At 57.5% G+C, this 26,617-nt stretch overlaps 3 protein-coding genes across 7 annotated transcripts in view; 2 read left to right on the top strand and 1 right to left on the bottom strand.

Moving 5' to 3' along the window:
- The window catches only part of ZBTB16 (zinc finger and BTB domain containing 16), a 55,260-nt gene extending 49,662 nt beyond the window's left edge, over positions 1-5,598 (bottom strand). The window contains exons 1-2 of one of the 5 annotated variants that reach the window (XM_077189849.1): positions 5,458-5,598; positions 3,385-4,726 (exon numbers count right to left, since the gene is read on the bottom strand). In XM_077189849.1, the coding sequence (XP_077045964.1) occupies positions 3,385-4,652 (1,268 nt within the window). In that variant the 5' untranslated portion in view covers positions 4,653-4,726; positions 5,458-5,598. Of the gene's footprint in view, positions 1-3,384; positions 4,727-5,218; positions 5,347-5,457 lie in introns of those variants that run through there. The other 4 variants (XM_077189850.1, XM_077189848.1, XM_054647444.2 and 1 more) reach the window with 4 other exon arrangements.
- Positions 4,651-9,192, top strand: LOC143695623 (uncharacterized). The gene is made up of 3 exons (XM_077189835.1): positions 4,651-4,713; positions 4,934-5,717; positions 5,908-9,192. Exons 1-3 carry the CDS (start codon positions 4,651-4,653, stop codon positions 6,255-6,257), a joined length of 1,197 nt encoding a protein of 398 aa, XP_077045950.1. The 3' UTR covers positions 6,258-9,192.
- Positions 9,193-23,853: 14,661 nt separating this feature from the next.
- On the top strand, positions 23,854-26,493 carry RBM7 (RNA binding motif protein 7). The gene is made up of 5 exons (XM_054647389.2): positions 23,854-24,047; positions 24,233-24,395; positions 24,894-24,996; positions 25,174-25,240; positions 25,503-26,493. The coding sequence occupies exons 1-5, from the start codon at positions 23,862-23,864 to the stop codon at positions 25,890-25,892; spliced, it is 909 nt and encodes a 302-aa protein (XP_054503364.2). The 5' UTR covers positions 23,854-23,861; the 3' UTR covers positions 25,893-26,493.
- The last annotated feature ends 124 nt before the right edge of the window (positions 26,494-26,617 follow it).

Here is a 26,617-nt window from a genome sequence, read left to right as displayed (position 1 = left end):
CCACTGGCAGCCTTCCCAGTCGCTATCACTTTATAAAAGACACGGTTTCGTTTTTTTTCAAGTTTTAAGGTGTTTACCTTCCCGGTGACAAACTATGCCAGGCTCAGCTGGCAGCTCGGCACAGCTCTCACCTTACAGCTTGGAGGTGCTCCGTCACAAAACAGCCCCCAAAAGGGCCACTGAACTATGGCTTTTTTGTCTGCAATTAGAAGTGACGATCAATACTAACATTAGATTAAGTTTGAACTTTGCTGAACCCAGAAGGAAATCTTTTATAAAAAAAATTAAAGACTCGACGACTCAATCTACACTCAATTAGTCAAAATCATAAGCCTGGTAAGGGAGAAAGAAAATGGATCATGCAGCAGCCAGTGGGTTCAGGGACCTGAAAACCCTGATCAGAGGCAGTGCCCAGGCTTGTGGCCACTTTGCCCCCCAAAGGTCAGAGCTCAGTGCTCCTGGGTATGACAGGGCACAGGCAATGCTGCCACGAGGCCAAGGATTTGTGTTACCACACTGGGCCAGGGCAGATGACCGTCCCTCGGGCACTGTCTGTCACCCAGAGCCAGTGGCCCCCTGTGCTCGCTGAGGCCAGGCCAGCCCAACCCTCTGCTCTCCTTTTTCCTGCACGTGCTTCCCATACTAATGAAGACAGGAACAACACTCAGAAGGCTCCAAGACTATAAACATATATGTTTACACTTCTATAGGCATGTGTGTGTGTAAACAAACAGCCCTGCCATATGCATGGGCTGCCTGTGCTCTGCAAACAGGCTCGGCATGCAGAATGAGTGGCACTGGTGCTGGGTGGCTTCGGGCTCTGTCACCTGCTGGGGCTTGGCACGTGGAAGCTGTGGCACTGCCAGCCAAACGCCCCGTGGAACAGTGAGGTACCCCTGCCCCCTGGCCCTGGCCCCCAGCTCAGCGCAGCTGGGAACGGCTCTGATCGGGCACCTCCGCCTCGCATCGGGGTCGGAAAGCAAAACCACAGCAGCGAGAGCACGGCAGAAGGAGGTCAGCGAGAGTCAGCGAGTGACAGCGTGCTGCCCCCGGCACATCCTGCCCCCTCCAGCACTGGGGAGGTGCTGCCCAGGCCCCAGCGCAGACCCCCGGCCCCTCACCACCCGGCAGCGGAGAGAAGAGGAGCCCGCAGCCAGCACAGTGCAGCTGCCACCAGAGCTGCTCCGGCAGAGCTGCAGATCCCAGCCCAGCGCAGATGCTGTTTAACAGCTCCATGAATACAATAGGATCCCACAAATCCTCCCCAAATGGTAATTCTCACAACGTATTAGAAAGCAAACACTATAAAAAAGCCACATGAGACCCTGTCTACACACAAACCGCCTGGGATTTAGACTTTGGGGGCCGGGGAGTGAGTTCATTGGACTGTTACCCAATGCCTTTCAACACGGACGGTCTTACAGATCAGTTTAAACACGGCTCAAAGGATTTGGCTAACCCTGCAAAGTTTGCCAGCGCCAGGTAATCGGTCAGAAAGCAGGAACAGACAAACAGAGTTTGGTGCTGGCTTCAACAACTGCCTCTAAGGCTCCACTGGCAGGGGCCAGTGCCGAGCTGCATGCTCCAGGCAGACCCCGAGCCCCGCGGAGCATGGCGTGCGCCCAGCCCTCACGTTAAGATCATGAATAAGTGAGAAATAAGCTACGGCTGCAGCCGCGGCTGTCAAAGCAGGCTGAGCCCGGGCAGGCGCTGTGAAATAGGGGCTGCCGTGCTGGACAGCCGGGCCAGGCTCCCTCGTCTCTCGACCCCGCGGGAAGGATCTGACGGCGCAGCTCTCCCTCCCTCTGGACAGATTCACGGCTGGCCACAGGAGCCCCCGGACAGTGCCAGCATCGCCCCCCACTGCGGCCACAGCAATTGCTGCTCTGGGCTTGGAGGGGGAAAGGGAGAGCCTCGAGACCGTGGCGGAAAGGCACGTTAAAATTCTCCCTGAGCCCTCACTGCAGCTCTCCCGGTGACGTTCGGTCTGCATCACCGCACGGCCGAGGCGGCTTCGGGGACGTAACCAACGCCAGCCCGGCTCTCCCGCTTGCCAGAGCGGGAACAAAGCCGAGAGCGGCTGTGCCCCCGCACGGAGCCGAGCAGCCTCGAGGGGTCCCTGCGGCAGAGCGAGGGGCGATGCTGCCAGCACTGGCGGGGCCGCGCAGGGCGGAGGATCCCGGCCCGGCAGCTCGGCTCCCGCAGCCGGAGCGGTCCGGGCGGAGCGCACCGGGAGCCGCCGCTCCGGCAGCCGCTATCCCGCCCCGCTGGCGGGCGGCGAGCAGCACCGACCGCCCCGCCGGAGGCAGTGCCGGCACGGACACCGGCCCCGGAGCCCTGGGTGCCTCAGGACTAATTAACCTGTTGATTCATTAAAAATCTGACAGGGTGCGCAGCCAGGGGAGGCAGGGAGATGCTACGGCAGCATGCCGGTGATGTCTTCCCTAGGCGGGACGCTGCTGCCCTGTCGCGGGGCTGCAGCCACAGCGGGGGTCAGAGCAGCACGTTCAGAGCCATGGGATCTGACTGGCGACGCCGATTTTGGTGTGGTAATTAACGTGGCTCCCTTCCCCAGCCAAATGAGGGAACAAGCCCTGGTCCCTGAACCACGAGCAGGAGGCAATCAACAGCGGAGCACTGAGCTCACGTGTCAGGAACCACCACCCCGCTCCCAGCCCGCAGCGAGCCCCGGGTGCGGGGCTGGGAGCGAGCACGGACCCCCACCCCGGGCAGGGGAGCCCCGCAGCCGCATCTGCAGCCACTGGAGGTTCAGCCCTTCACCTTCCCCGCAGGGACAGACCCGCGGCTCTGCGGCAGCCCGAGCCCTCTGCGCTCGCCCCGGCGTTACCCAGCCTGACCCCCGCGCCACTTTCTGCGAAGTGTGTTTCATAAACCGGAAAGCTGAGCGGCACAACCCCCCCCAGGCTGGCAAGTCACCACATGTTGCCACCACTGCCCGCGCTGGCGTGCCCCGGCACTGGCACAGGGGGGACCAGCTCTCAAACAGAGTGGGCAAGTGCTGCCTGTCCCCACTGCATCTCCCCACACGCAGATCCCTAAACTCAAAGGGTAGCAACTGTGAGCTGCTTGGTTAATGCCAGCCAGGGAAACTGGTGGTGGTTATGCTCGCAGGAAGCACCGACGGCCCCAGCTCATCCGGGCCGTCCTCAGCCAGCACTCACTGGAAGGAACCTTCTGGCATGGTAACCAGACCTGGGGGAGCTGCAACAGCCATCCCTCTGAGAATGCTACTCCACAAACTGGTTTTGGGGTACGTGATGGAAACTTTGCACCAGCACGTTTGACACTCAGCCAGAAACTGGAACCCTCTGGTGAGATCCCGGCTGCCCGGTGCAGCATGCCACGGCACGGCCTCGCACTCACCTGTGCTGCTCGAGGGTCTCGTTGTCCGGCAGCTCTGCCCCACACACGCTGCACTGCTCACCCAGGGCTCTGCTCTCTGTCTTCATGCCGGCTGCCAGCTCCCCCAGCTTGCTGAACAGCTCCCGCTGGATGAAGCCCTGGGGCAGCAGCCCACCATAGGCGCTGAAGTCCATGGAGACAGCCAGGGCCGGCTGCACGTGCAGGGCGGACGCCGCAGTGGGCGGCACGCCGAGCACCGGCTCAGTCTTGTGGTTCGGCAGCAGCGAGTAGATGCCCAAGGGCTTCTCTCCTGGGGCAGCGGCGCATGGCTCCGGCCCCAGCGGCAGCCCCTGGCCAGGCTCAGGGGGTGGCTCGGCACCCTCCTCACGGGTGTAGTGCAGTTCACGGGCACTGGTGATGACACTGCTGCGGGTCGGGGTGCCAGGTCCTTCCTTGCCCTTCTCGTCAGGCTTCTCCCCACTGGAGGCACCGGGCTCGGCTGTCCGGGGGCTGTCATGGCTGGAGGCCTCATCCACCTGCATCGCTTCAGTTTTGACTTCGGCGAGGCCAGAGGGGCGGCGGGTGGTGGCAGAGCGTGAGTCCTCGGGGGCGTTGGGTGGCAGGGCGCTCTGCAGCAGTGACTGCCCGATGGTCATCAAGCTGTCCACCGCCGCCTTGGTGGGGCTCATGGAAGAGAGGGAGCAGTAGGATGCGGAGGCAGAGGGGCTCTGCTCCACTGTGGCTGCCAGCAGACTCTGGCTGGCCATGCCAGCATAGCCACCCTCCTCACCAGTGGGCTTGGAGATGAAGAGGCCCTTGATGTACCTCGACTTCTTCTCCTCCTCCTCCTCAGTGGTGGCGGCGGCACCTCCGTCAGCCATGGCGACCTCGGTGTCATTGTCCTCGGAGGCCTGTATAGTCTCCAGGATCTTCAGGCACTGCTCCTCCAGGTACTCAATTTCCAGGATCTCGGCAGCATAGAGCAGGTCATCCAGGTCCTCAACCTTGGCTTGTAGGGTGGCAGTGTACGCGTACTCCAGGATCTGCTGGAACGTCTTTGGCGAGAGGAAGTCCAGGGTGTAGTGCTGGCTGTTGCGGTGGAAGAGGATCTCGAACATCTTGCTGGTGCAGGCCAGCACGGTCCGGTGCGCGTGGAACTCCTGGCTGTCCACCATGATGACCACGTCGCACAGCGTCCCCGCCAGGCGCATCTGGTTGGCTTTGTGCAGCAGCCCGGTGGGGTGGCAGGGGTTCTGCAGCTGGATCAGCCCCATCTTAGTCAGATCCATGGCGCGCCCCAGGCTCACACATCAGGGTGTCTCGCCGTCGCTCAAATCTGGGACCAGCTTTGTGTGCCGACTATCTGCGAAAACAAAAGGCGGAGGGGGAGAGGAGCAGAGCGGAGCGGGAAAGGGGGAGCGGGGAGGGATGAGACGAAAGAGAGAGAAAAGGGGAAAAAAGAGAAAAAAGGAGGGGGCGAGAGGAAAGCCGGGGGGAGAAAGGAGAGGAGAAGGGAGCAGGGAGTAGAAGGGAGTGGGGAGAAGGGAGCGGGGAGGGAGAGGGAAGTTAGCCCGCAGCCCGGCAGCGACTCGCCCAAAAGTTTCCGCGCTGCTCGGCGGATCCGCAGCTGCCGGAGCCGCGTTCCCGCTACCGCCGGCCGGGGAAGGCAAGGGAGGGAAGGGAGAGGAAGGTGCGCATCCCCCGCCGCCGCCCGGCTCCGGCTCCGGCCGCCCCGTCCCGCCGGCAGCGCGGCCCCATCAGGTGCGCGGCGAAGCGGCGGAGCCGCAGCCCCACGGCGGTGCCGGGGCGGGGGGCGCGGGGGGTCCCGGTGCCGCCCCCCCTCGCCCGCACTCACGGCGGCCGGCGGCTGCTCCGGCAGTTCGCACTGCCCGCTCTCATCGCCGCCGCCGCCGCTCGCCGCGCCGCGCAGCAAATCACGGCGGCGCCGGCCCACGGGCCGCCCCGCGCCCGCGTCAGGCCGCCCCCACCCACCGCCACCCACCGCCCCCCGCCCTCCGCCCGCGCCCCCCGCCCGCGCCGAGCTGAGTGCGGGCGCCCCCGCCCGGGCCCGCCCCGCCCCGCGCAGCCCCGCACCTTGCGGGGAGCGAGCGGCGGCGGCTGGACAGCGCTGCCGACAACAAACATGGAGGAGCCGGAGGCGGCGGCGGGGAGCCCGGCACCCGGAAGCCCGGCGGCACCGGGGAACGGCACCGGGCCCCGCGGCGAGCGGGGCTGCGCGCCCCGACGGGCTGCGCCCACCGCCCCGACGGGCTGCGCCACCGCCGCGCCCGCGCCAGACAAAGCCGCCCCCCGCGCCGCGCCTGGGCGGACCCCCGGCCCCGGGGGTGGAGACGGTAAAAACCAACCTCAGAGCCCACTTTGGGGTCCGGTGGCGGATTCCGACGGGGAGCTGCGACATGATGTGACACCCAGCACGTTGTCGCCCCGACGAAGCTGTTTTTTCTTTCCCCCCCACTTCGCCCCCCCCCCCCCCCCCCCCCCGCGATAAAATACTGACCCCGTGACGGCACCGCTTGTGTGCAGGGATGTGGCGGGTGCCCGCACCCCAGGACGGGCCAGGGGCTCTGCCGCAAGGGCCGCCTTCGGGAAGGGAGCGAAACACACGGGGAGCCGCCAGCCACACCGTGACACCGACAGCAGCGCCAGGCAGCGGCACGAACAGCGGGCCACGCACCGAGGGAGCGCTGCGTGCCCTGAGCATCCTCGACCGAGGACGTGCCTCAGCTCCTTGGCAGTGCCCACGCTCAGCGCGCCCAGAGACCGCTGAAATCCTCGGGGCAGGGTGGCAGCCGCACAGCGCTCCCTTCTTCCCTCCCTCCCTGCCGCACCCGTGGCACAACACAGCCAGCTCAGGGCCCGGTGTCTTCAGCTAAAACAACAAACGCGGACGGCATTAGTACAAAGATACCCTTGGGGTAAAGAAGCGCAAATGTAATCTAAGGAGAACGTTATGGGGAAGTGTGTTTATAATTATAATGGGATTTAATGTACTTTGGGACCAGATGATAGCAGTCATTTAACGAGAACAGCCTAATAACGGAGGCCTCACGATGCACGGCGGCGCTGCGCGGGTTATTAGACGCGTGTGATAACGCCGTTCTCGCCGTACTATAGTTAAGGGTAAGGCATCAGCTTACTCCTATTTTTTCGGGGGTTATAACTCTGCTGCTGTAATTGGCAGAGAGGAGGGATGCACTGCACAGGCAGCCAGCGTGCCTACAGGATGGGGGTTTTTAATTGTCTCAAACTGCTTGAGTTCCTCCCTCTTCCAGACTTTAAAATCCAAACAGCTGAAAGGGGGAAATAGTGAGACACTGTGGTTTCAGGTGTTTGTTTACCCTTCTCTAACTTTTAAAAGGCTTGATTTCAGGACTGAAATTTTGCAGGCAGTTAGGGGTATGTTTTTAGTGTAGTTCACATGAAATTAAACTGCATGAGTCCCATTAGCAATAATGGAAATCCCACGGCTAAATTCCCAGGCAGCATCCTGAAAATTAACCCCCCAGTCCTTCCTGTCAACTGGTGCGTTGCACTTTTTGTTGCTCTCTAATACATATAGTAAAAGCTACTGAATTGTTTAAGACATCAACTTCCCACAGCCGCTGTTTGCTGAAGGCAGAGACCAGCTTGGTGACCCTGAGCTGGGACATCCCACATACCCCGGCCATGGGGCTGCCCAACACCTGCAGGCCACAGGCGAGACCCACAGAGATGCTTGGAAAGCTACAGCCACGACTTTCAGGGTCATTTCCCCATGTCCTGGCATGGGAGTCAATCCCTTGTCACTCCTCCCGGTACCTTCCATTTCCCTCCCATCTCTCCCCATCAGTTTCCAATTTATTTACTTTTCTGATCTTAATCCCCACCTTGTCGTGTAACGTGTTTATTAGAAAGGCACCAGCAGCTAAATGAAGCCAAGCTGGGCTCCGTGTTAAGTAGCAGTCACGCCCAAGTGCCTCTCCATGTGCCATTACTCCGAGTGATTGAGGCAATTTCTTCCTCCGCCACGAGTTTCACTTGTAAATCTCTCAACCAGATACGGTGCAATGATGTGCTGCCTGGTGTGATTATTACTAACCTCCAGCATTAAACCCCTGAGCCGGTGGTTCCTCAGGAAGGGCTTTCTGTGTGAGGAGGACCAGGTGAAGCATGGACATCCTTCCCAGGAAAATGAGGGATCCATTCAGATCCACTTCTAGCCCTCAGCCCTATCAGTCACTTGGACAGGGAGATGAGAATGTTTGCTTCCCCAGTGGAAATATCCTGGCCAGCAGCACCAGGTCTGTGGGAAGACAAGGACTGGGCAATGCAGCAGCCTGCATTTCAAGGGATGATGGCAAGGGCAGCCTTGGGATGCTTCTCCAAGAGGCAGCTAGTGCATGGAGAGTAAAACCAAGCAGTCTCCACAATTACAGGAGGAAAGGAAATTCCTTGTTCAGGGTGCTTAGTCCACAAAAAACATCCTGGAAGACAACTTCAGCCAGAAGGTGCCCCAGCATCACCCAGCCTGTATGAATGGAAAGGGAAGAGAAGCAGCTCCTCTCCATCATGCCCAAACCAGCAGCTTCTTCCACTCTCAGCAGAAAAATGCCCTTTTCCATCACACACACTCGTCCAGTGCTGTTAGACACATAATCTCCCCATTCCACCCCAGACAGGTACACAGGGACACAGCTCTGACTTCTCCGGCTCTCTAGGCCCTGACTTGAGCTGTGCCCACCCCCTGTTCCTGCAGGGAACCTACAGGGTGGAGGACAGGCACATTCCCATGTTTTCCTAGGACTCGCTTTGTTTTGCTTTTGATGTATTTGGAGTTTTCCAGTATACTGAGTTTTCCAGCGCTGCTGATGCAGAGCTGAATTATGAAACACTGGAGCAAAGATGCTGTGCAAAATAAGATCTGTTTCAAATTCAGTGAAAAATCCATAACTTTCAAAAACTGATTTTTTGATGAAGCCCAGACCCAGAGGAAAGTTCACAGCTCCTGAGCCCCTGTGGCACGCTCCCAGGAGCAGGATTTCTCCAGGCACGTTTGCTTTGCTGGGAGCCGGCGCAGAGCGCGCTGCTCTGCTTTGGCGCGCGGCAAGCTGACAGCTTATGAAAAGATGATTAAACATGTTAGACTTTATTTAAAAAAAAAGCCTAAATGCACAAAGCTGTTTGCAAGGGGGAGGGCAGAAGCCCCGGGAAAGCTGCTCAGTGTGCAGCCACGGTGCATTAAGCTTCCTCCAAACCCCACTGATGAGCACCTGGCTCCGTCCGAGCGCGCAGACACCGGACCTGTGCGTTGTGGCAGCCCGGGGGAGTGGAGGGGCCAGGAGGAACAGGCCCCTCATTGTGCCCTGCCTGCTGCACAAGGGGAACCTGAGAGTCACGCTGAGGATGCAACTGGATGGGGGGCTGTGGCCTGGGGTGGTGGGATACGGCTTATCCACATTGCAGTTGATCCCTAAGTAAGTTATTTTTGGAGTCGGCTGTAGCCAAGCCCAATGGAGCTGCACAGGAGCTGCCTGCTCTTGTGGGGAAGGAGAACCACACAGCCTGATAGTTCAGACAGAGCTGACTGGACATGTGTGGACTGTCACACTGCAGAAACCCTTGTCTGCCCTTCCCCACACGCCTGTCAGCCTCCGGCCCTACTGATGCAGGATGCCACCCAGCCACGCTCGAGCACGCGACAGAGGCACGGCAGCAGCGACGAGGATCAGCGTGTCACTGCCACGTGAGTGGGCAGCCAGCGTGCCACTGCACACAGCCACAGCTCCTAGGGAGGCTGCTGCACACAGCCACAGCTCCAACGAGGCCACTGAACACATCCACAGCTCCCAACGAGGCCACTGCACACAGCCACAGCTCTGAGGCCACTGCACACAGCCACAGCTCTGAGGCCACTGCACACAGCCACAGCTCCTAGGGAGGCTGCTGCACACAGCCACAGCTCCCAGTGAGGCCCCTGCACACATCCACAGCTCCAACGAGGCCACTGCACACATCCACAGCTCCAACGAGGCCACTGCACACAGCCACAGCTCCAACGAGGCCACTGCACACAGCCACAGCTCCCAGTGAGGCCACTGCACACATCCATAGCTCCCAGGGAGGCCACTGCACACAGCCACAGCTCCAACGAGGCCACTGCACACAGCCACAGCTCCCAGTGAGGCCGCTGCACACAGCCACAGCTCCAACGAGGCCACTGCACACAGCCACAGCTCCCAGTGAGGCCGCTGCACAGAGCCACAGCTCCAACGAGGCCACTGCACACATCCACAGCTCCAACGAGGCCACTGCACACAGCCACAGCTCCAACGAGGCCACTGCACACATCCACAGCTCCAACGAGGCCACTGCATACATCCACAGCTCCAACGAGGCCACTGCACACAGCCACAGCTCCCAACAAGGCTGTTGCAGCCCGTACTCTGTGCACAAAAACCCTTCCTGCTCATGAGCACTGCTCCAAGTCACAACTTCGCTGGCACACAGGCATCACGGAATCAATGCCATCCCACGGAAGGAGTGGATCAGTATCCCTCTGGGACTGTTGAGAGGTGGGTTGTGACGCACAGAACGCAAGTGCCAGGAGATACAGCTCGTGGAGCTTTGTCCCTCCATCCTCCCCCCTCCCCATGCTAGGTTATGGATGCTTCAGCCCTAAGACAATGAGGCTAATTAGTGGCTTAGGGCCCTGAGCCTGCCGGGGCTGGAGGATGAGCTGAGCAGTGACTCAGGAGGGCGGCAGCCAGGGCCAGCCTTCCCACATTCCTCCCCTAAATCCCCCACACAAAGGGGAATTTAGCCACAGTGACTCAGCGAAGGAGCACAAACTTTACAGCCGGGCTTCAAGTGCTGTGTTTATGTATTCCCCCCCAGCAACACGCTGCTGGGCTTGTAATTAAATAAAAATGTCTCCCTCTAGCAGGCTGTGACCCAACCATCAGTACAGGACCTATTTTTAGTGTTACCCTCGGTACGGATTTGAGAGAGCTCCAGCCAGAGGTAGCAACTTATGAAGCCCTAGTAAGTGGGAGGGGGGTGGCCTTGTTTAATTTACTGTGTAATTATTTTTCCTCTTTTTCTCTTCTCTTAAGCTGACATACTTGATGTCTTGCACGGGACAAGGAAAGAAATGTGCCGAGGCATTAAATGTCAGCCCCGACTTTATGGTGCTGTGGAGGCTGCATGTGTGTTTGGTAAAGTTCATTCCAGAAAAAAGTCCTTTAAATAGAGCAGAATCTACACCAGGACCTCAGCAAAGCACTTCTGGGGGCTTGTTCTGCCTCTCAAAACAGGGGAGACTCTAGTGAGGGACTGTGTTCCAGTTTCATCCTGCTTTTCCTGTCTCCCTTTGGTTTTGACTCTCCCCAGGAAGGATACAGCACTGGGGAAGGAGATGTTCTTAGTCTGTCCAGACACCCTTCATGTTGGTTAGTCCCCTCAGGAGTGGGGTACAGGGCTGCACCTCCACCCAGTTCCTTTTCCAGTAGGATCACATCCAAGTTTAGACACTAATAAGAATTCCAGGTGAGCTAAACACTCATTGCATGCTTTTCCAAGCATAAGATCAACAATTAGAACTCCCTTCCTTTAACAGGATGGTTACCAAGAGCCCCTGAATGGCTTTAGAGTTCAGAACCAAAAAGTCATCCAGGGCCACAAGCAGCATCCCCAGCCTCACTGGCAGCAGGCAGTTTCCGTGCCCTCATGATGCTCAAGTTCATTTACTGGAGGGAGCAAGCCACATCCTGAATCCCAGTGACTCAGTAAACACCTCCAGCCCTCGTTCCATCTTTCCTCTTTAGCAGCACTCCATCTCCCATTTCCAGCTGCACAATTCTTTGCTCTCCCTTTCCAGGGGAGAGGATATTTATATGTATTTATGTGCTCTGTGTGCACACAGAGAACACGTTACTGCTTCTGACAGGACAAACAAAAGCCCACACTCATGGAAGACTCCCCCCACCTCCTTTCCTTGCTCTTAACATATCTCTGCATTAAATATTCACACAAAATGCCTTCACAGCTGGGGAAACTTCTGCCAAAGGGGCTCCTCCTCCTCCTCCCCTTTCTTGCACCAGGACAAAAAGATCGAGTGGCTGCATCACACATGGCACAGACCTCATTTCTGAGATGCTCGAGCTGCATAATGATGGTATTTTAGGCTCAGATTAAATTCCTGTTCATCTCTTCCATCATTCCTAACAGCCCTCTAAACTGTACAACTCCTGAATGTACAAGAGAGGCAGAACAAAGTCTCAGGCGAAATGTTTTGGTCTAGGTTCAAGGTTAGATATTAACTGATTTTATTTTCTTAATAATTGCCAGAAGATACAATAAAGCCCTGGTATCTTATCTGGTCACAGATTCCTCAGTGACCAAATCAGATAACATTGGTGCAGCAAGGCAGCTCACAATCTGCCCTTTCAGGGTGGATATTGATGAATCCTTCCCAAAGGTCATGAGGAATCGGTGTGTTCCAGCCTGGTCACACACACACATCCATGGCCAGCAGGCCCTCGGACACAGGATTCCCATTCCTGTGTGGTGGGGCTGGGCTGGCAGCGGGGGTGAGCCCCACTGGGGCTCCAGTGCCCTTGGGCCTGCAATGTCCATGCTGGAGGGAGCTTGGCAGGGTCCCCCTTCGGCCAGGACACATTCCTAGCTGGAACAGCTCGATCAGCCTCCCAGGAATGAAAGTAAACACTCCTGCAAAGTCATTCCTGGATAAGACCTATCTGCCCAGGGCCAGAGGCCCCACGTGTCCCTGCCAGTGCCAGGGATGCAAAGGGGGGAGGCAGCAGAGTGTGTGACACGGCTGTCACCGGGGCTGCAGCTGCTGCCACCACCCCCTGCTCCTCTCCAGGTAGTAATTCCCTTTGGAACCCAGTCCATTCTTTCTCATGCTGTGCCTCTGCTGCCTCTGCATCCTTCGGTTGGGAAATGCCAATTCCATCACGAACGGACCAGAATTCCATTTCTCTCTGCTGTTTGGAAAACAGTTCTCCATTCACAAAGAATTACCCCTGAAAGGTTCAGTGTTGCTGTGCTACCTACAAAACTGGCTATGGCATCACCAGATGGCCAAGGGTCCTTTCAGTTGTGCAGAGGAATGGACAGGGCAGGCAGGGAGCAAAACTGCTTGGGGAGGTGGGGTGACATATTCCAGCCCAGAGGCTTTTGAGGGGGCTCATTTTGGAGTATCTCCTCAAGAGACACGAAGAGGAAAAAGCAAATCACAATTCTGATGAAAAAGCTGAAAGGAGGACATGGAATAGTGAAAATTCAAAGATACTGGTGGTAGGGGAGCTGGCAGACTCTGGAGAGAGGCACTGAGGCTGGCAGAAAGGGGATGGGTGTCATAGTGACTGTCTGGGGACCCAGCTCCATCTGTGGCCACACTCATCCTCCCAAGGAGCATCTCTGTTCTCAGGACCGGGCTCTGACTGTGTCACAGCACTGTGTGCCATCCACTGCCATAAAGAACAAACCAGAGGGGCTCCCAGAGAAATGGCTGTAATCCCAGGGGAAGCAGCACTGTGTGAGCTGGCAGGTAGAATACTTCACCCACACTGCTTGAGAGGTCAGCTGAGGTGATGAGAAATAATCCTAGCTGCCATTAAAGCCCGTGGGTCTCACAGCAGTGCAGATATTGCCACATCCCTCCCTGGGCAGAGCAGTCCCAGCAGGACACAGCAGCTCTGGAGTGACAGACCAGGGCACAGCCAGGCTGCTCACACGGGCTGGGGTGGTGCCAGCCAAACACCACATGCCACCTCTGCCCAAAGAAAGGGCAGGGGCTCTGTGCACCAAAGCATGCTGAAGTGATCATCACCATGGCACTTATCCAAGAGTGCTGCTCTGGGCAGGAGGGCACCGAGCCCTGGGGCTGCCCTGACCCCTGCTCGTTGGCTGGGAATCAGGGAGCTGGCTCTGTGCTACCTGTGCACAGACCACCAGAGCCCACGTGCAGGAGCCCAGAGTCATTCCTCAGCTCACAGGCTGGAGGAATTGTCTTCCTGCAAATCAGAAAGCTCACCCAGGATTCAACGAAGAGCAGAATCCAGGAAACAACCTCACCTAGGCACCAAGCGAGCATTGCCTAGGAAATTTGGCAGCAGTGCTACTTGTGCCTGAAAGTTGTCTTTCTGACCCATTTCTGGAAATTGAGAGGTTGCCACAGGATACTGTAACAGGATCACAAAGTCTGGTTTAATCTGTGCTTTCAGTACTACTCTGATTTCAGTTGCACTTTGCCAAAATCACCCTTTAGATGTGTTGATTCTGGGAGAATCCACTCCCAGAACAGCAATGGAGAAGTACCTTTTCCTTGCTGGCCACAAAGTACCCAAGAGGAGACAGTCCAAGTCCCTGTGACCTGAAATGCTGTCCCTGGCTCTTGTAATCCTAATCCTGCTGAAAATAGGAACGAGTGTGGTGTACCCAGAGTAACGCTCACAGCCCGGGCTGTAACAGGTCCTGATCTCCTCCCAAGAGCACTAAACTAACTACAACCAGGATTTTCCCCTTCTCAGGGTCAGAACATCTAACGTCACGTTCTGTCTTTGGGGTCCCAAGGGGCTGTTCCTGCTGGTGAAGCTTCCCCCCCTACACACACAGATACGCACACAGTCCCTCCTCTGCAGAGCAGCAATCAATGCACCCCGGGTGCCTCGGTGCAGTGCCCAGTGCTGGAGTTTGGGCAGCAGCAAGGATGGTGCTGGATAATGAATCCTGTCCCCAAGAGCTGCACACAGCAAAGAGCCGGTGCCATCAGAGGAAATAAAAGTCAAGAGGCATAAATGCAGCAGGATTAGATGGAGGTGGGTCCTTCCTGTCGGCGCTCGGAGGGAGCGAGGGAAGGAAAGGAGATGAGTGAGCACGCTGCCTGCTGCAAATATTGACAGAACCATTATGGGCATGTATAAAACTCCCATTTGCGTGATGCAAGCGGGATAGTCTTTGAATACTTCTGTCTCGAGGAATTCTTTATTTTGCCATAGAAGAAAAATGTTTTCATATTCTCTCCTGCCGTGCAGACCTGCAGCCCGGCGAGCCCTTTTGCCCTTGAGAGCCATAACATTATTTGTTAACATCTTTATGATGCCAAATGGTCTGTGCTAGAACGGGTGCCATTCTTTAGCTGGGAAACCATATGGCATGCCGAGTAATAAATAAGGTATTGTGATAGTTAATGAACCTAATTGCCAGCAAAGGCTTTAATACAGGGAATGTGCTGCTGAGAATTTAGCACCACATTAGAGATGCAGCAGAGCTCCTCTGACTTCTGAGGCTTAATTTAAGTTCTATATTGCAAACTCCAGAAAATAATTCCAAACCCTCCTGCTGGAAAAGCAACCTGCTGGTAGACTGTGATTATACTGAATTACTAAAATCGCAATCAATTTTATACACTCTGTTAACCCTTGCTGGGGAACTTGGCTCTCCAGGAGTGGAGGGGATGCCACTCCAAAGAGGTACCAGAGCCAAGTGAGTTGGAGCATCATGGTTATCACCCTCACCGTGACTGGTGCTCTCCCCTGGCATCTCCCTCTTCTGGGAAACACCCTTTCCCTGGCCCATCTGCCTGCCAGCTAAGCTGGCTGTGGGCAAAGCTGGGAAGAAAAGTCCCAACTGTGAAAGGTCACCGCTATTCCTCTGTGACCAACCAAATAACTGCTGTTCCTGCGTCATGGTGACACAGCATGGCAGAACTGCTGCTGCTGCCACTGCCTCGTGGCTCCCAGGAAATGCTCCTGTGGGCAGAGCAGTGTAAACAAACCTAAAAACATAGCTAAACTTGCTTTTACTCCCCCAGCCCGCAGAGCAGGGAGAGCTCCTCTGGCCTAACAGAATCCCTGGCAAATTCACAGACTGTGAATGTGACCACAAGAGCCCCTTCAGTCCAGAACACCCTGGGATCCCCCGCACCTGCAGAGATGCCAAGATGCCTCCCCTGCACCTGGGGGTAGAGAGGCCACTGGTCCCTCATGGGGTCTGCTGGAGCAGCAAGCAGGGAAGCCCAACACCAAGTACTCCCTGTTTGGCTGCTGTGCAGCACGCAGTCATCCTCAGAAAGACAAGGAGGGCACACTGGTGTTGGAGGGCTATTTTCAAAGCCCGCAGCAATCCCAGTTGCAAACATGGACCTGCTTTCCCATGGAGGGAGGATGTCCCTTGGTGCAGGTCAGAGCCGTGCTGCAGCATGCCTGCGCCTTCTCTGAGGTCTCATCATCATCGGAAACCTTCGCTCTGACTGCGCACACTGTCCCCTGAAACAGCCTCTTTCTGTAGGAAAAGCTGCCCCTTTTTAGGGATCCATCCTTCCCCAGAGCCCCCCAGCTCCGCAGGGAGACGCGGAGCGCTTGGAGAAGAGCAGCGCTGCTCCTCCGGAGCGGGCAGGGGAGGTTATTGGTTTCTTCCTGGCCCTGATTGCGCTCGGCTGCCCTGCAGTCACGTCCTCGGGCAGCCCGGCCCTGCCAGGCAGCCACAGCCCGGCTGGAGGCGCCGGGAGGGAGGGCAGGGAGGTTCCCTGGTGGGGCTGCCCCCTCCATCCCCTATGCTGGCTGCAGCTGGTCCTTGGCTGCCTGCGGGCCCCTCCTGCCCCGGGCTGCGGGCAGGAGGCACAGGGGGACGCAGGGAGTCAGGGCAGGGGATGCCAGGGCCAGCACAACGGCAGCACAGAACGGGCAGGGAGGCGAGATAAAGAGCGGCGCAGGGCGGATTTAATATTGTACATAAATACACTTTACAATCTGGAGAAGGCTCAGTGCTAAGAGGAAGCCATTGGAATATTTTATCGTGATGCAGATCGAGTGAAAAGACTGTGAATAAATAAAAGGGAAGATAATTATTTGATGGAGTTCTCTTAGGATATGCCACAGCGGGGAATACTTACAGAGAATACATATTACTAGAGAGACTCAGCTATTCAAGCATCAAACCAACCTATAAATTGTCAGAGGAGAAAATTGGAGGAGAGGAATGGATGGGGGTTTGGGCACCGGTCTCATCAGTAACGCCGGGTTGCGCTTTCCACCTTCCCCACTGCAATTCCCCCTGCCCGAGGAGCCACAGCCCTGAAAAAGGGAAGGCTGCCTCCAATAAATGTCTTTCAGGAATTACGGCCGAGCCACCAGAGTACGGAGATGGTGTCATTTATCTCCTGCCATCTGCACAGGCTCGTCGGGCCGGGCCGCAGCCGCCTGCTCCCGGGAACCTCTGCAGGTCTCCCGTGCACCTCTGCAGAGCCCAGAGTGGCGGCTTGTCCTGGGCGATCCAGCCTCTCCGGCACCACGCTCCTGTGTCTAAGCGCATCCTCCAGGGCCGGCATTCGCCTCACCCCCGTTCGGAGGGAATCCCTGCACGGGAAGGGGCTCCCGGCTCCGGGACCAGCTGCTGCATCCCCACGGGGCATTTCCCACAACCTTCTCCCTTGAGCTGACAGGCAACTGTCGAGTCCCAAACTCTGCCACGCTGCAGTCCCTCGACCTCACTTCTCGCCCACTGCCAAGCCAAGGCTCTCCAGAAAAAGCACTCTGCCAAGCCTAAGGATGCTGCGCGCTCTCGCAGCTCTGCTCGGAGCAATCCTCCCCGTTTCCCTGAGGTCAGAGTGCTTCCTAGAGGCGAGAGAGAGCCCGGCACAGCTCGCACCAGCCCTGCTGCCCTCCCACCCGGCCCCGATCGCTGCTGCCGGGGCACAATCCCTCGGGAATTCTATAAAGATGGCACAGACAAACCGAAACCGTGCTGATACGGGGTCCGTGGAGGACAGCTTCTTGTACAGCTTGTTTAATATGGTACCACTCGTGTGCTTTTCTCTTTCCCCCCACTACTCTTGGCCCTGTTTCCTAGGAAAGCGCCCCCACACCCATGCCCTCCCTCCTGGAGGCAGGTGGGACAGGAGTGAGCACGGCAGGGAGCTGGGAACGCCCCACTCCTGCCAGCCTGGCACCAGCACCGGCTCTGTGTGGGTGCAAGCAGTTTACTCCCGTTCCTCAAGGCCTGATGCCATCAGCTCTGAACAGCTCCCGTCCCTCTGGGGCTGAAGGAAACCTTCAGTTCCTTTGTGGGGATGATGTAAGCGACAGCCTGCGGTTCAAAGAGGCAGCCTCAGGTAATTAGCAGAGGTGCTCATTATTTTAGGCGAGACTTGCCACTGCCTCCAGAGCCCCGAGCAGGAGCAAAGCTGGTCTCGAGCACGGGCTACCTTTAAGGCTGGCTCAGACAACACAATCAAAGGCAGCCTGACAGCGGCAGGCCTCCCTCCCTCCGCCTGCCAGAAGGGAATTGCTCACTCACCTGCACCCAGAATAGGACTTTGTCCCTGTTCCTGTCATTAATTTATCGCCTGTGAATTAGTGGGGCCCCAGAGACGCACAGAGCCCACCTGTTCCCCTGCCTGGCTGTGACATTTGGAGCAGGTACTGGCAAATGGTCCCATAAAGCATCCGCCAGCGTGGGCTGCCAGAGCGCGCCCGCCCTGCCCGGCTGCCCTCCCTGCTGCAGCCCGGGGCTGCACCCGGCCTGCCTGTGGGGATGGACACGGCAGCCAAGGCTTTTATCAATAGATCCCGTTCTTCCCTGGAAAAGCAGCTTTAATGCAGTGGTGGATGCTCAAAGGGATGAGACAAAGCACCCTGCTTTCGGTAACGGGCAGGGCACACACAGGGAGGGACAAACAGCAGCCTCCACCCTGTGTCACCCTTTCAGCAGGGGTCATTCCCACCCCGTGTCACTGCATTTACCCCAAATGCACCACGCTGCTGTAATCACTGCCATTCTGGACTCAAACAAGCCTGCCCTGAACGCTTTTCTGTTCTGTTAAAGGGACGGAAGGAGGGTGGTTTTAAAGCTGCCATCGCTGTGATGCAAGGAAATTACCATGTAGGACACAGGGTCTGAAAGGTGCACTCAGTATCCCACACCTTTCCCAATCCTTTGTGTCAGGACAGCCCCAGAATAACAGCAGCCAGCTGGGGTCTGCAGCAGAGCCCCCACCCCTCCCTTAGGGCCACCACCAGTGCAGGGGTGCCAGGTGTCCCCTTCCCAGAGCCCAGCAGGACCAGCAGCACACAGAGCCCTGCTCTGCCAAAAACAAAGGCACTGGCATTGGTGTCCACAAGCCTGGCTGGCTCTGGTCACAGACACCTGAGCCTGTGTCAAGCACAGCACTTCTCCAAAGTGTTCCAAAAAACGGGCAGTAGGGTAAAAGAGTGCCTCAATGTTCCCATGGAAATAAAAACTATGGGGTGGTTAGAAACAACACATCCATGTCAGACCTAAACCCACAGGAACCTCAACATCTGACCTCTTTATTTTTTGGCTCTTAGAACAGGGGGAGCAGAGAGATTCCATGCAAATCATAGGAAAAGAAAGTTTTTTACAAATAACCTGCAAACAACCTATAGGAGAGGAAACTCCCCACCTAGGACAGACTTTGCTCCAAGGCTCCACAAAGGCAGTGCCTGAAGCCACTGCAACACAGAGCCCCAGCTCACCCTGAGCTCTCCCTTCCACACCCCCCAGAGCCATGGGGATGTGCAGCTGGGGCTGGAATGGCCTGGCTCAGTGACCTGCTGCTGCCAGGGCTCCTCCACAGAGCTCTGCACCTTGGGCGCAGGAGAGACAGAGGTTTGGGATGAATCATACCACGAAATGTAGGCAAAGTCCCGTTAATGGAACTACTCCGAGGCACTGCAGCTCCTAGTCAAGTGCTGGGAGCTGGAAGCCATATTTATGAGTGAGATATATCCGCAGAGGGAGCAATAAACCGCAAAGCAAAGTATGAAGGTTTGCAGCAAACGCTGTAAAGTTTTACACTCCCGAAAACTGGGAATAAAAGATGTACCCATTTAAAGCAGAGTGGATGGAAAGGGTTTGCACAGGACTATAAAACAGCCTTATAACAGTTAATTGCTACTTTCTTGTTGCAGCCCAGAGAAAAGAACGGCTTAAATCCCTGTTGAAGAGTGGGAGCACAGAAAGGAGAGTGAGAAGCGGGGAGAGGAGTGCAGGGAACAGGAACCTTTTGTTTGGGATCCTCTACAGCACGCGGAGAGGAGACGCCTTTTGTTCCTGGCACTGGGCTGCTCCCGCTCCCCTCTCTGGGCAGAGCCTCTGAGGAGCCAGACCTGGGGCAGGGGCCCAGCAGCACGGCCAGATGCTAATTACACATCCCTTAACTAAGATCCCATGGATGCCCATGCCACAGAGACTCAGCCAAACATCCGACCCTGGGAGGAAAGGCCACAGCAGTGGGTGGATTCCCCTGACTCTGGCAGGAACCTTGAAGCACAATATTTCTGACCTCAGAAATACAGGGGAAATCTCAAAATGTCTTCTGCAACAACTGAAACAACCAGTCACCTTCAACCAACCCCCACAAAAGCACCAGCAGCCAGTGGTGCCCTCAAAGGACGCCCATCCTTACCTCAGCATCTCCTCAGGCCAGGGCTCTGCCACATGAGCTGGCTGCTCCCAAACCTCCTCTGGGACGCCAACAGGAGCTGTGCTCATGCAGAGGCCACATAGAGCCTCACCCAGCAAAGCCTTGAGGTGCTGCAAACACCAAAACACCCCCAGCTCCCTGTGCCCTTTATAATCTCCCAGCGGCTGCACAGGTGAGGGGACGAGGCCAAGGTGCTCCCCCATAGGCTGGGAGGGCTCCCCAGCCTTCTGCAGGTGCTGCTCGTTTTTGTGTGATTTTCCATGCCTGCAGTGGTAGATTTTGTGTGATATCCAGGAAAGCAGAGCCATGCATTCCTCCCTGTAAACACTGAGATGCTGTTTCCACCCATCAGAGCAGCACTTAGGTGGAGATGACAATGGAGCTCGTGCAGCCCTAATCACACACTTTGATTGAAATAAGAGTAGGGGGGGAAATGGAAATCAGATGTCTGGAGCCAAGCTCTCATGGGGATGGGAAGCTGCAGTGTCAGAGCCATTCTGGGCACTGCCACGAGCCCGGGGGTGGCTCTTTGGGCTGACCTAATCGTGGCCTTCAGTGCCTGAAGGGAGCCTATTTAGAGGTTCTGCTATTTACAGCCTGGAGTGACAGGACATGGGACAAAGGCTTCACACTGACAGAGCAGTTTAGATCAGGTATTAGGAAGAAATCCTTCCCTGTGAGGGTGGCAGGCCCTGGCACAGGCTGCCCAGAGAGGCTGTGGCTGGCCCTGGATCCCTGAAAGTGTCCAAGACCAGGCTGGATGGGGCTTGGGGCAGCCTGGGACAGTGGAAGGTGTCCCTGCCGTGGCAGGCCAGTCCCAGGACATGCTCGGATTCTGTGATTCCCAGGAGCAGGCAGTGCCAGGCTGGCAGTGAGGGCAGAAAGTCTCTCCAGCTCTGAGATGCTCTGCCACTCCTGCTCAGAGGCCTCTGGGCGCTGACAGTTTGTGCTTTAATCCCCAGATCACGTCATTCAGTGACAAAATCAGGCTCTGAGGATGGAAAGCAAAGCACTGCAGTGGCAAACACCCCTGGGCCAGCTTGCCTGGCCAGCAAGGCTCTCACAGGGCCCCGTGTCCCAGTGCTGCAGTACAGGGAGCACGGATTGCTGGCTTTGCTGTCAGAAGAAAACCTCTCTGCCATGTTCATCTTTCTAGCTGACGTCCTTTTTCCGCCTGACACGCTCAGCAGAGGGTTTGGCAGCGGCAAGTCTGGCTCTGTGAGGGCGTTTGTAAAGCAAACACACCTTGGCTCTGCACTCCCACTCGTTGGTTTGGCGATGGTGCCGCAGCTCCTCTGCTGTCACATCTAACGATGGATCCTTAAAAAAGCAAAGGCCAATTACATAGATTTGGAGTCGGTAATGAGCCTAAAACTGTTTGATCATTTCGGCTCCAGCTGGGCGAGTGGGAGGAGGACGAGCTGCTGCGGGACGCGGCACGATGAAGCGCGGGGCTCTGCTGCCTCTGTGCGGCGAGGAGCTGCGCCCGCCTGTCCCCATCCCCATGCCTGTCCCTGTCCCCTCCGGGCGGCTCCGGAGCGAGTTACTGCGGGAAAAGCAGGGCTCGGCAGGGCCTGAGAGCTCAGGGCTGCTGAGGAAGGCGCCCGGCCGGAGCGGAGCTCGCTGTGGAGCTGCGGCTGTGGAGCTGCGGCCGGGGCTGCGCGGCTCGGGAGGGCGAGCAGCGGGGCCGGCTCTCGGCGGGTGGAGGAGCCAGCCACCTCCGCGGAGGCGAGGCTTTATGCTGCAGAATTCTGACCCCCAGGAGCATCTGAAAGAGTTTCACAGCATGGGGAGCGGCCGGGAAGGGGCAAGCGCGTTTTTGATGCAGAACTTGGGGATCCCGCAGGGGATGCTCTGCCCAGGTGCGCAGCCCCGAGGAGCGAGCTGTGCGAGCCACAGACACACGGACACACAGACACACGGACACACAGACACACGTGTCCGTGCGGGCAGGGAGCTGCCGCTGGAGCTGTGCCACAGCCCTGGGAACGCCACCAAACCGTGGGGACGGTAGCGCCACTGCCCCTGGAGCTGGCACTGCCCCTGCCACAGGCTCTGCACCCGCTGCAGGAGCTGCCCCTGGGCTGGCACTGGGGTATGGGGATGTGCCTCGGGTCTGTGGCACCTGGGGTCACATCTCTGGGCTGGGGGAACACAGCCCGAGGGGCTCTGGGATGTTTCTGCCCCTCTGGGGCAGTTTCCATCCTCACTGAGAGGGTTTGTCCCCATTCTGCACCAGATGGGCTGAGAGGTGACACCCTGAGAAATGTCAGCTGTGGCTGCACCAGCTCCTGCCTGCTTGTGAGCACTTCCAGGAAGTCATCACCTCAGACTACACTGAGCAGAACTGCTAGGAGCTGCAGGAGGGGCTGAAGAACGAAGCAGGAGCCTTCCAGGGGGAGCCAGTGGTGAAATATGTCTGTGAGCTGGAGGAGGACAGGTGAGGCTGGTGTCCTACTGCCCATGACTGACCAGGCACAGGCAGGAGCGCACAGGCACAGATGCTAAATATCCACAGAATGAGTCTTCATCTACTTACTTTTGCATTTTCTTGCCAGGGAGAAATGGGCTGAGAAGCAGGACAAACTGAGGAAGAAGGTGAAGCAAAATAACCCTCCAAACAAATTCCCCAAATAAGTACACCACCACCCTCTTCTACAGCTGAAACTGGCAAGTAGAATCGGTTGAAATCTCAGCAATATTTCCAAGTGCCTGCTCATTAAGAGTGAAAACAGGCAGCCAAAGAATGGGCTTTTCCTCCCAAAGCTAAAGTTTCCTGGTTTTCCACTTTGCTCCTCTGAAGAGCAAAAAGGGCAGAAAACAGTGACACAAACAAGCACAACAGAACTCCAAGAGCATCTCTGAAGCACCTGATGGGGCTCCTGTTCTCTCACTGTGTATTTCTCAAGCCTGGGTTGGGTGAGGCTGTGCCAGGCAATGCCTGAGCCCACCAGCTCCTTCCTGCCTCTGGCCAGGGCCGTGGCACATGGAACAAGCCACGATGGCCACGATGGCCACGATGGCACATGGAAGGAGCCACGACGGCCACAATGGCACGGGCACCACACGCTCCCAGCCAGGCCCGAGGGGACCCAGGCAGGGAAAACAGGCAGAGCGAGGTAAATGGGGCTCCAGGGAAATTAAGGCAAAGTGGAAGTCCTGGCAAAGCGAGGTAATAATTCCCTTTCTGAACGAGTGACTGTTTGGAATTTAACCAGGCGAACGCGATTAAACCAAATGGATATAAATTCTAGGTGCGGCGGCAAGTAATGAAGTGGAGAAAATGAACAGCACCCAATTAACAAGGAAATCGGATCTGCTGCAACGCGAGGGGATCTAATGAAAAATGAAGGCTCAACTGCCCCTCTCAAAATTTTTCCAGATGGAGAACGCCCGTTTTACATCCAGCATCTTCTGGGATGCCCAGGGGACTGCAGCGGCTGGGGAGAGCCGAGGATGTTTCCCGGAGTCCTCGGAGGAGTGAAATCCCTGGGAAGGCTGTGCGGGCACAGCCCGGCTGCTCAGACGGGATTGAGCCCCGGGTGACCCCCCTGTCCCACCGCAAACCCCCGGGCTCTTCCCCGCTCCCCAAACCCATCTGGGGGTTTAACCCGCATCCGGCTCTCCCCCGGCTGATCACACCCTTCCGTCCCACAGCAGCGTGGCAATAACGGGGAGACGGACAAACCCCGGCACCGGCGCCCGGGCGGGACCGGGGCGCGGGCTCGTGACAAGGACGCGCTGTCGCGACAGCGGGGCCGCCGCACGCACTGCATCAACGACTGCCCCATGGCAAACGGGGCTTATTGCCCATTATTGGTTAATTACAGGGGATTCCCGGGGTCCACCCCGGCCAGATTCTGCGCCCGCAGCAGCCGCCGAACCGGTGCTGACGAAGCCCCGGTCGTGTCCACGTTCCCTTTCCCGTTGCCCTGCTGCCATGCCCCCGTTCCCATGTCCCCGTTCCCATTGCCCCGTTCCCCGCCCCGTTCCCCATGGCCCCGCCCCTGCCGGAAGGGGCGGTCCCCGCATGCACGTGACGGTGACGTCACGCGAAGCACCGTGCGGGGCGGGGGGGAGCAGCGGCTGGGGGCGCGCGAGCTCAGATCCCGCCGTGGCCATGGGAGCAGCGGCTGCCGAAGCGAACCGGACGCTTTTCGTGGGGAACCTGGACCCCAAGGTCACCGAAGAGCTCATCTTCGAGCTCTTCCACCAGGTACTGCCCGGCGCCCGCGCTGCGTGTACCGGGGGAGGGCGAGGCGGCGGCGGGGGGGCCGCGGCCGCCATGGCCGGCGGGGCTACGGCGGCCGCCGCGGGACAGGGTTCGGCGGGGCGCACGTGCGCCGCGGCGGCGGCCGCTGCCTCCCGGTGTTTGCTTAACGCTCTCGCCCCCGGTGCCAGGCGGGGCCCGTGATCACCGTGAAGATCCCGAAGGACCGGGATGGACGGCCCAAGCAGTTCGCCTTCGTCAATTTCAAGCACGAGGAGTCGGTGCCGTATGGGCTGCGGCTGCTCAACGGGATCAAGCTGTACGGGCGGCCCATGCGCATCCAGTTCCGATCAGGTACCGGAGACACCTTCACCCCCTTTTGCAGGGGGACGTGAACTGCTGTCAGCTGCCCTAGCCTGCAGCAGAGTCACAGTTATTCGAGTAAATTGCAGGAGCCTGTCACCAAGGGGTCCCTCACCTGCCAGCTCTGCTCCCCTCACACCTTTCTGTCCCTCATGGCCGGTGTAACCCCTTGGCCGAGCCTTCTCTGTGGGTTTTTATTGGTTCTTATTGGTTATTCCTGCAGCGCCTCTAAGATCTGTTCTAAATTATCACAGGAGCAGTAAAAATCGTGGTTAAATGAGGCACATTGGCTACAGTATCTCTGCCCTTTCGGTGGGAAATCGTGAGATTGCAGTGCTTTGTTTTGGTAACTGGACTGATGTGCTTTTGCAGATCACTGAGGAAACTTGAGAGCCAATTCAAAACGTGTTGATTTTCTGCAAGTTCACTTCACACCTCATTTCCTTAACTGGTGTTTGTGGGTCTTCTGAAGTATTTGTCTCTCCCCAGGGAGCAGTCATGCGGCCCAGGATATCAATCCATCCTGTTCCCAGCTCGGACCTCCTGGCACCAACCTTCCTGGGATGCCTCATCCAGCATCCAACTGCAGCAGGTACGAGTGTGGCCAGCACAGGAGTGTGCAATGGAGGCCGACATTGCAGGGGTCACTGTGTTCCTGGCTACTTCCAAAGGCAGTTTGGTGTTTCTTTCCCGTGGAGGGAACAGCAGTGGGATGCAGATGCCCCGTTGTCAGTTTAAGGCTGACACTGCTGCTGTGTTTTCCCTGCAGGTATGAGAGGGTTCCGGATGGCATGGGTGCACCGGGGTTCTCATCGAGCCTGCGGAGACAAGCGGTGGTACGTGCACACTCACGGGCACAGCTGGTGGGAATATACTGCTGGAGTGCTGAAATGGCACTTCCAGAAGATGTGAAGCTCCTGGTACAGAGGGGGCCAGCTGGGAGGGCTCTGGGCGATGTAGGGTTCTGGTGTGTGCAGTGTGGGTTGGAGGTTCTGGTATTTGCAGTGTGGGTTGGAGGCCAGCCCGGGGTTTGGTTGAGGCACTCCCCCAGGCAGTGAGCGTGCCAGACCAAGCCCCCTGTCCCTCTTTCCCCTGCAGATGAACAGCGCGGCCCGGCAGCAGCCCCAGTTCGGGGGCAAGTACGGGGAGCAGCCCGCCTTTGGCCCTCCCAGCTACCCGCACTCCTTCCACGGCCTGCCCGGCTCCCCGGGGCCGCGGCGCCTGGAGGGGCCGCGCAAGGCCCGGCTGAGCGCCCACCCCTATGGCTCTGACGGGCGCCACTTTGGCCGCGAGCGCTTCGGGGACGGCGGCCCCGAGTACGGCCGCAGCAAGCGCGACGAGTACGGCTTCGAGGAGAGGGGCCACGAGGGCGAGCACCACTACCGGGGCCGCGAGGAGCACTACGAGGACAGACACCGCGATGGCTGGAGCTACGAGCACCGCAGGGACAGCTACAGAGAGGCCAAGTGGCACTCGGCGCGCCACTGAGGGACTCGAGGGCAAAGCAAACGTGACCTGTTTCTCACTGAGTACATGTATAAACCCCCCCCCACCCCCCCAAAAGAAAACCCCCAGTGAAGTCACCTTTTAGTGTTTGTAAAAATACCAGCAGTGCAGTCCTGCCAAACTGTGGTCTCAGTATTAAATGTGTTAACGCACACTTCAGGGCTTTTCACGGGGTAAGAAAGCCAGGGTGAAGTCTTGGAGAAACCACCACTCTGTCCTTGTGTCACAGATAAGTGCTTAGTATTTTTTTAAGAGGAAGGAACATTTGTGTCAGATGGAAGGGTCTGGCGTTTGAAGGAGAGTTGAGGTGGGACAGATGCTGCCTGGCATCTGTAACATTCCTCATGTTTTTTATACAGTCACAGAATCACATATTGGTCTGGGTCAGTAGGTACATTAAAGATCACGTCACTCCAACCCCCTGCCAGAGGCAGGGACACCTTTCACCACCCAGGCTACTCAGAGCCCCATCCAGCCTGGCCTTGAACATTTCCAGTGATGAAGCATCTGCAATTTCCATGTGTAACTTACAGTGCCTAAGCACCCTCACAGTAAAACATCTTTTCCTAATATGTAATCCAAACCTACTCTCTTTCAATATGAACCCGTTCCCTGTTGTCCATTTAAAATATTACAGTGTTGTTTTGGAGAACATTAAAAGTCTCCCTGGGGAAAGCCCCTGGGTGAACCTCCGCCTTTGAGGACGG

Source organism: Agelaius phoeniceus, chromosome 23 (genome assembly GCF_051311805.1).
Source record: "Agelaius phoeniceus isolate bAgePho1 chromosome 23, bAgePho1.hap1, whole genome shotgun sequence".
In the NCBI taxonomy this organism is placed as follows: Eukaryota; Metazoa; Chordata; class Aves; order Passeriformes; family Icteridae; genus Agelaius; species Agelaius phoeniceus.
Note: the sequence above shows the minus strand (reverse complement) of the source record. Positions and strands in the feature narration are given on the sequence as shown.

Bases quoted from the DNA above. Each gene is read 5' to 3' on its own strand.
- RBM7 (XM_054647389.2), top strand. From the start codon at position 23,862: ATGCACGTGACGGTGACGTCACGCGAAGCACCGTGCGGGGCGGGGGGG. The intron at 24,048-24,232 runs GTACTGCCCGGC...CCCCGGTGCCAG, and splicing joins TCTTCGAGCTCTTCCACCAG to GCGGGGCCCGTGATCACCGT. The intron at 24,997-25,173 runs GTACGAGTGTGG...TTTTCCCTGCAG, and splicing joins CCAGCATCCAACTGCAGCAG to GTATGAGAGGGTTCCGGATG.
- LOC143695623 (XM_077189835.1), top strand. From the start codon at position 4,651: ATGGCGCGCCCCAGGCTCACACATCAGGGTGTCTCGCCGTCGCTCAAA. The intron at 4,714-4,933 runs GTGTGCCGACTA...GAGGGAAGTTAG, and splicing joins TCAAATCTGGGACCAGCTTT to CCCGCAGCCCGGCAGCGACT. The intron at 5,718-5,907 runs GTAAAAACCAAC...GCTTGTGTGCAG, and splicing joins CGGCCCCGGGGGTGGAGACG to GGATGTGGCGGGTGCCCGCA.